The following is an 8201-nucleotide window of genomic DNA, read 5'->3' on the forward strand; positions in this document are numbered from 1 at the left end:
ACGCCCCCACTGGCTGAAAGGGCGAGCATGTTTGGTGTGATGGGGATTCGAACCGGCGACCCACAGATAGCGAGTCGAGCGCCCTAACCACCTGGCCATGCCAAGCCTCGATACAAGTGAATGTCTTTTTAAAAAATTGGGTATATATTTTTTACTTGGTTCGAATTCCGTCCCACAAAACTTACTCACCCTTTCAGCCGTGGGGGCGTTATAAAGTCACGATCAATCCCACTATTCGTTGGTAAAAGAGTTGGCGGTGAGTGGTGAAGACTAGTCTTTCACTGCTAAATTAGGAATAGCTAACGCAGATAGCCCTCATGTGGCTTTGAGCGAAATTCAAACACCCAACCATCCCGATCGTACAGAAATACATAGGCACCGAGTCCGGCGACATTGCGTATATCTCCTCGTATGGAATAGCATGAATATCCATTTCATTCTCCAGCTGCTTGAAGTATGCGACGATTGAACGGATATGTCGTGGAAGAACCTTGTGTACTCGTGACTTGTGTTACTCTTCCAAACGAGGATCTTTGTTGATTATGTTGCGTACTGCCGCCTGGGTCACGTGGACGGCTTTTGCCGCTGCCCTGTGTGTTCGTGTATTTTCACCTTTTACAAGACGTCTCACTTTGCTTACCACGGCTGTGATACGACTTGTTGTAGATCTCTTTCTGAATAGTCTTGGTTTCCTAAACCGATCCATATTACTTTGCCTTCTAATATATTAAGTGCATGGGTATCCCCATCTTAGAAAAAATCAATCCACGATCTGGACACATCTTTATAATCTAAGTGTATGAATATAATTTGCATCGGAAATAGCTTTTATATACCTTTCCCAAAAGCAATCAGTTTTCGATAGCATCACACTACCTACGAAACGCCAAAGAGTGTCAAACCATAATTCTGATACATTCTGTTCCACTGTGACTTTATATCGGCTGTGGATGTCACGTGAAATGCTGATTTGCGTATTCAGAATCGATTTAATAAAACGTACTCAACCCTCTAGACACTGGTGTTGTGCTGATTTCCCAGACACAAGACACACATACAGCTGGAATGATTATTTTTTCATGGAATAATGGATACAAATTAAAATAAACCTTGAAATAATGTTATATGGAACAATTCACTCAAATGATACCAAAATCAAATACTCCAGTGGTACCACCACGGAGGAATAGTGTGTGCTATACTTCACTCAAATGAGATCAAAATCAAATACTCCAGTGGTACCACAATGGAGGAATAGTGTGTGCTATACTTTACTCAAATGATACCAAAATCAAATATCCAGTGGTACCACAATGGAGGAATAGTGTGTGCTATACTTTATTCAAATGATACTAAAATCAAATACTCCAGTGGTACCACCACGGAGGAATAGTGTGTGCTATACTTCACTGAAATGATACCAAAATCAAATCTCCAGTGGTACCACCATGGAGGAATAGTGTGTGCTATACTTCACTCAAATGATACCAAAATAAAATATCCAGTGGTACCACAATGGAGGAATAGTGTGTGCTATACTTTACTCAAATGATACTAAAATCAAATAATCCAGTGGTACCACCATGGAGGAATAGTCTGTACTATACTTCACTCAAATGATACCAAAATCAAATACTCTAATGGTACCACCACGGAGGAATAGTGCGTGTGCCATAATTCACTCACACAATACGAAAATCAAATACTCGCTGCAATGGTCAATAATACTTTTTAAACGGAAGTGAGGAAACAATATCAAATATCTGAAAGATTCTTTCAGTTCCTCCTGCTTCCTGATACATCGTTTAGTTGTATAGCATAATTTCGTTAGGTTTAGCCAATGTTTTTTATAAATCGTATAATGTTATAATTTCAGCAAAAACAAATATTAAACACCAACTTTTAGATAAAAATTTCGAGCGTATCGTTTAAAAATAATTATCCCTGCAGTTTTCGAGAAATATGTTGGTATAAATTAAGGTTGTGTGTATTGGTTTGTATCCAGACGTGCATTTATCAAGCGAAAACACGATTGAATATCTTCAGAAATTCACTATATTTTTTAAAAGAACCACTGTGTGAAAGAATGTTATCTGGAAACTGGTATTTTTTGTAAACTATTTTAGCACATAGAAAAATATATCAGCTATTGTAACGAACTAAACAAAACACCGTTACAACCATCGTCAAACAGAAACAATTTATTAAATATAAAAAGATAAACAAAAAAAACTACTTTTAAACAACCAGTAAACAATTAGTAAACTTGTGTTTGGCCAGGACTAGGTACAAACGTTAATAAACAATACAACATGTATCTCAGTGTGATTAATTTCAATAAATATCAAATAAATTAGAGAAAAAAAAACAGAACAACAAACAAACACCAATTCATCAGATACTAACACAATGTTTAAAGATTTAACAGATTCTCGATATCAAGAACAATATGGAACATCTCTTGAACTTGTCCCCAATGCACAGCGGTACGTCTGCGGACTTACAATGCTAGAAAAAGGGTTTCGATACCCGTGTTGGATAGAGACATCTCTCCTTCTCTGACTACACTGAGAGAGTCTGGTTATGTTGTTATCTGAAATTGTTTTATCAACACAAAACATGTTTATACACCCATCTCCAGTTTTATCAACACAAAACATGTTTATACACCCATCTCCAGCTGGTTGGTTTAGTTTGAATTTCGCGCAAAGTTACACAAGGGCTATCTGCGATAGGCGTCCCTAATTTAGCAGTGAAACACTAAAGGGAAGGCAGCTAGTCATCACCACCCACTGCCAACTCTTGGGCTACTCTTTTATCAACGAATAGTGGGGTTGACCGTCACATTATAATACCCCCACGGCTGAAAGGGCGAGCATGTTTGGTGGAACGGGGATTCGAACCCGGGACCCTCAGACTGCGATCTCTAGCTGAGTTCAGGGACAGAATACCAGAGGGAGTTCCAAGAGGCAAAGGGGCTGAAGGTTTGTTTGTGGTTTGGAAGGTAAAATAGCACCTCTCCTTATAAGTAATTAAGAACTTTTCAATAGAACTGAACAGCAAACTTTCTACACATCAAGATATATGAGGATTTAATTGTGTTATATCTTAACTGGATTTCCTATCTTTTCCCAGACTTGTTTCGCTGATTGGCAAACTGTTCTTTTGCAATAGTTTGTTACTTTCTTTGTAGGATTTTTCTAATAGCTCTTAGTCGTAACAATCAGTACTAAGGTCCATTTATAGTGACCAGAGATGACAAGGTATCATCCAACTACAACTTCCCTCTGTCATCACGCTTGATCTTGCCTATGATGGAAAACACTCTCTTTCCAGGATTGGAATGAGCAATTGTCGACATCCTGGGTAATCTCTTGACGTTGGTTTCTGGCAGTTTATTTCATCATCTTGTACCTTGCCCATCCTGATGATGGTTTTCTTCTCGTTATACTCATTACTTTCATAAGCCTCAGTGGCATCATTCCACACTGAACCACGGATGTCTTCTTTTGTTATAATTCAATTTAATTTAATTTTTCAACTTGAAATTGAAATGTGTGTGTGAAATGATTTCTGAAAATTGCATGCGTGTGTTAAGCTTGATATGTGTGTATCTCACGCAGAACAGCGTTGGAAAGTTTGGGCTTCAAACTTAGTAATAAGTTCGTATTTTATAAATACGAAACTCACTACACTACATGACAGAAATCTTTTCTTAATGACATAAATTCAAGTAACTACGGTATTTTACGTGTCAAATAACAGTAAAATAGCGCAAACACTGTGAAAACTTGAAAAGTATCACTTAATATATAATTAATGCGAATTCATAAGGATACACATAGCAAACGAATTAAATAGAAATAGTGAAATAATTACAATAGAAACCTACTCACGGGGCCCCCAGTGGCACAGCGGTATGTCTCCGGGCTTACAACACTAGAAACCTAGTTTCGATACCCGTGGTGGGCAGAGCACAGATAGCCCATTGTGTAGCTTTGTGTTTAACTACAAACAGACAAACAACCTAATCACGGGAACAATTTACACACACCAGTAAGTGGCATACGCTTCAATTCCTCATTGATGTTGTCCGCCATACTGGAAAGGTCACATGCTTAGATCATGATTGTACTTGTGATGTTTTTATTTATTTAATCTTACATCTATCATTTATTTTTATGTTAATGAATGAATTAATCAATCAATATAGATAGATTGTGAAATGATTGCATACATATATTAATTCAGATTTACCTTTATCAGCTCTTTGTTTCATATTAATGAATTAGGTGTGCAATTTGACTAATTATTTGAGAGGCAAATTGCATATCCAGCTCTGCCCTTGGTGAAAGCCCAACAGATCAGGTGAAAGTCTACAAGTAAAAGTGAATTCTCAGTCCATAATGTGTTTTCTTTTTGAAGCTGTTGTAATTCATTTTAAATGTCTTACCTTAAAAAGTTTTGCAGGTTATTTTAAGGAGACTGCACTCCTACGTCTTTTTTCTCTCTTGAAGACAAGCACAAATTTGCTAAAAATGAGCAGAATCTCTGCGAGGATTTTCAGTAGCGTTGATTCCCCAAGAAAATTGTTGTAAGACAGGAGAAGTGGACCGAAAGTGAGGAGGTGTAACAGTCGAGTCGAGAAATGGCAAGGCAGTTACGCCACTTCTTGTTCAAAGCAGTCCATTTCACAGTAGAGATGTGGTCAAGATTTCTACTGTCTGAATTTGGTACATTTATGCCATTAAATTTAATAATAATCTTGAATTTTGTTTCTACGGAAAATTATATTCTACATGAAGGAGTAAGGAAATATCCCCCAAAAATATTTTAATTATGAAATACATCTCTAATTCATGGCTTAAGGGCTTATTCTAACCCTAGTACAAACAGAAGCTAAATGTAATAATAAGATTTTAAAAGTACGTTTGTTCATATAGACAACTCGTAACCTTTCAGGGCCATGTGCTGCTGGCGTAGTGGGACTTAAGATGCCCAGGTACTGCCTTTTTGGAGACACGGTAAATACAGCTTCCAGAATGGAATCTACAGGTCTACGTAAGTAGTTATCATGGTTTTTTTATACTGATTGTTTAAGACACCAACTGGGGATTCGGGGCACTGTCTAGTAGAATCAGGGCACAGGCCCCATGTGCCAGTGCCTAGCAACGCATCTGGTGCTTATAGTTAATTTCATACACAAAACCCCCTAGTGGCACATCAGTATGTCTGCGGACTTACAACGCTAGAAACCGGGTTTCGATACTCGTGATGGACAGAGCGCAGATAGCCCATTGTGTAGATGCTCAACTTCAAACAAAGAAAACATACACACAAATAATTCTTAATCTATACTGTACATCATTATATATATAATTAATAACAATTTACGTACACTGTTCTATAATAAAAAGGCTGAAATTATCATCGTTACACTTTAATTGCTGATATTTATCGTTAAACAATTCTAAATAACAGCCGTATTGTTTCCTAATCATCTCCACCACGATGTTTGTAAATAACCAAGACTGTGCGTCACTTGTAACAAGTAATTTTGCTAATCATTCAAAACTGATTCAGTAATTAGAAAATATAACTACGATAATGCCATAGATTACAATGGGCTTGATGGTTTTGAAAAAAAACTGTTATCGTTTTTGTGTTCTATTATTCTCAGACCCTTTGTTAAGTTTGTTTTTGTTAATTACCGTTCTTGATTATTGTTATTTTTTACACCAATCTGAATTAAACTGAAACTCATAACTCTGGATAAAATGTCAGTAAAATAAATCGAAATGCTTTGTAATTCTTTTGTTTTAGATAAAGATAGACGTTTTATTAAAAGTTTTATTATTTTATTATTATTATTTTAATAAAAAGAAATGTCATCCCTTCTTTTTTGTGAATTATAAAGTTACTAAGATTTTAAATAATTGAAAAATAGCTCAAAAATGTATGGGGCCTGGCATGGCTTAGTGCACTCGACTCGTAATCTGCGGGTCTCGGGATTGAATCCCTTCACTGAACATGCTCTCCATTTCATCTGTGGGAGCGTTAAAATGTGACAATCAATCATACTATTCGTTGGTAAAGAGTAGCCCACGAGCTGACGGAGAGTGGTGTTGACTAGCTGCCTCAAAATTGAGATGGCTGGTACAGGTAGGCCAAAATTCAACAAAGCAAACAAATAATCAATAATGTATTTTTAATTGCACTCTGTTTCCAAATACATCTGGGAAAAAGTAGAAAGTTCTCTACAAAACTCGGATAAAATTTATTTAAAAATAAAATCTCTAATCCCACAAAATTAATATACCTGAAGACGAAAGGCGGAAGACTTTCGAAACGTCGTCCTCCACATTTGTAGGTTTCTAAAACAGGCAGTTGCTGTCCATTTGAAACTTAGATTCATTAATATGATTGTTGACGAAATTGTCTAAGAAATAAAACTCCAGTGACTTTAAAATAGCATTTATGCACAGCTCCATTATTGCTTGTTTTTTTTTTAGGTTATTATTTACTAGCTGGAGTACCCGTCCTTTGAACGGAAGTTATATAAATTCATAATTAATGAAAGGTTATCTTAGGACATGAAAAGTTGCTTCCCTTATATGTAATTGTAAAAAACGCCCAAAAAACCGCAAAACTCAGAATGCAAAACTGAAAATTTGCATGGGCCCCCCATGGACCTAATGAACCTCCATACTAATTTTGGTGAAGATACATCCACACCCTCCGAAGAAGTTACATGGACATACAACAGACAATACTATTGTATTTATATAGATTATTGTTATATCACTTGTTTATGATGTCAACTAAGAAATGTATTGATGGTAGACTCATATATTAAAGTTCGTAAACCACTGAAGAGCTACAAAGATTGCCACAATTTTATTTCTTAAAATTAAAAAAAAAGTATTTTGACCTCATACTAAGATATTATTTATTTCACATCGAATAAAGTGTTTAAGAACTTTCATGTCCAAACAATGTATAAAAAAAACAACAGCAAACACTGTTACTCTTTTTATCTATTGTTAATTTCAAAGTTTGTTAGCCGTCCCTAATTTAGAGGGAAAGCCAACTCGTGGGCTACTCTTTTACCAACGAATAGTGGGATTGATCGTGATATTATAACGCCCCCACGACTGAAAGGGCGAACATGGTTGGTGTGAGGCATCCTCGGAACAGTAAATTAGTGTTTAAAAATATAATATAAGGCTAGCATACTAAAGAGAATGTCATATGTGCATCTAAAGCAGTATTTCTCATTCACCGGTTCGTCACAACCACCTTACCGATCCGTGGTATTTCACAAAAACAAAACAAACAAAAACTGACAGACTAGTCGTAAGCCGTGCCCCCCAGTGGCGCAGCGATATGTCTACGGACCTTCAACGCTAGAAACCGGGTTTCGATACCCGTGGTTGGCAGAGCACAGATAACCCATTGTGTAGCTTTGTGCTTAACTACAAATAGGTCGTAATAGCCTTTTGCTATATTTATGTTTTAGTAGTCCGCGATAGTTTAGAGGGGTAGCGAACCGGTTCCTGGATTCGAAAAGGTTGAGAAATGATGCTCTAAAGGCTTTATAAACACCTTACAAATATATGCTTAAATTTCTACAGATATTTTTTTTTTAAGTTTCACGTCCTGGTTTATTCTTGAATTAGCACACGAATGCAGCTATGGTGAGGTTCAAGTTTCGACCGAAGTCCTAACAAATATCCTGTAGCTCAGTTTTTGACTTTTCTTCTTCATTCTTAACAATTCATTCTCTTATTTGCGAATGTAATATTCAAAATTTGGTTTCATTGCAGCCTTGAAGATACATGTAAGTCCTCAAACAAAAGAAGTTTTGAATAACTTTGGATCATTTTGTTTAGAACTTCGTGGAGAAGTGGAAATGAAGGTACGTTATTCCACCAAAAGAGGGCGTATTTAATTAAAAACTGAAGCGACACAACAACAACAATAAAAATATTTAATCAAACTTCTGGGAATCAGCAAATTTCATCATCAGAGATCTGTAAAAACGTATACATTACAGATTATGCATAAAATATGCCCAAGCGTAATTGTCCATTTATTTATTAAAGCGTACTTAAAAAAAAAAAACTATTTTTTCATTCACTCATAGACTCCATCTTCTTTTATTCCATAAACCCTTTAAATATTGTTATATGTTTCAATAC

At 36.2% G+C, this 8201-nt stretch overlaps 1 protein-coding gene across 1 annotated transcript in view; it reads left to right on the forward strand.

The window, feature by feature from the left end:
• The first annotated feature begins 4965 nt into the window (after positions 1-4965).
• Positions 4966-8201, forward strand: part of LOC111087165 (atrial natriuretic peptide receptor 2-like) — a 5237-nt gene continuing 2001 nt past the window's right edge. The window contains exons 1-2 of the mRNA XM_022392840.1: positions 4966-5061; positions 7827-7918. Coding sequence (XP_022248548.1) covers positions 4995-5061; positions 7827-7918 — 159 coding nt within the window. The 5' untranslated portion in view covers positions 4966-4994. The remainder of the gene's footprint in view (positions 5062-7826; positions 7919-8201) is intronic.

The sequence above is a fragment of the Limulus polyphemus genome, unplaced genomic scaffold (assembly GCF_000517525.1).
Source record: "Limulus polyphemus unplaced genomic scaffold, Limulus_polyphemus-2.1.2 Scaffold1813, whole genome shotgun sequence".
In the NCBI taxonomy this organism is placed as follows: Eukaryota; Metazoa; Arthropoda; class Merostomata; order Xiphosura; family Limulidae; genus Limulus; species Limulus polyphemus.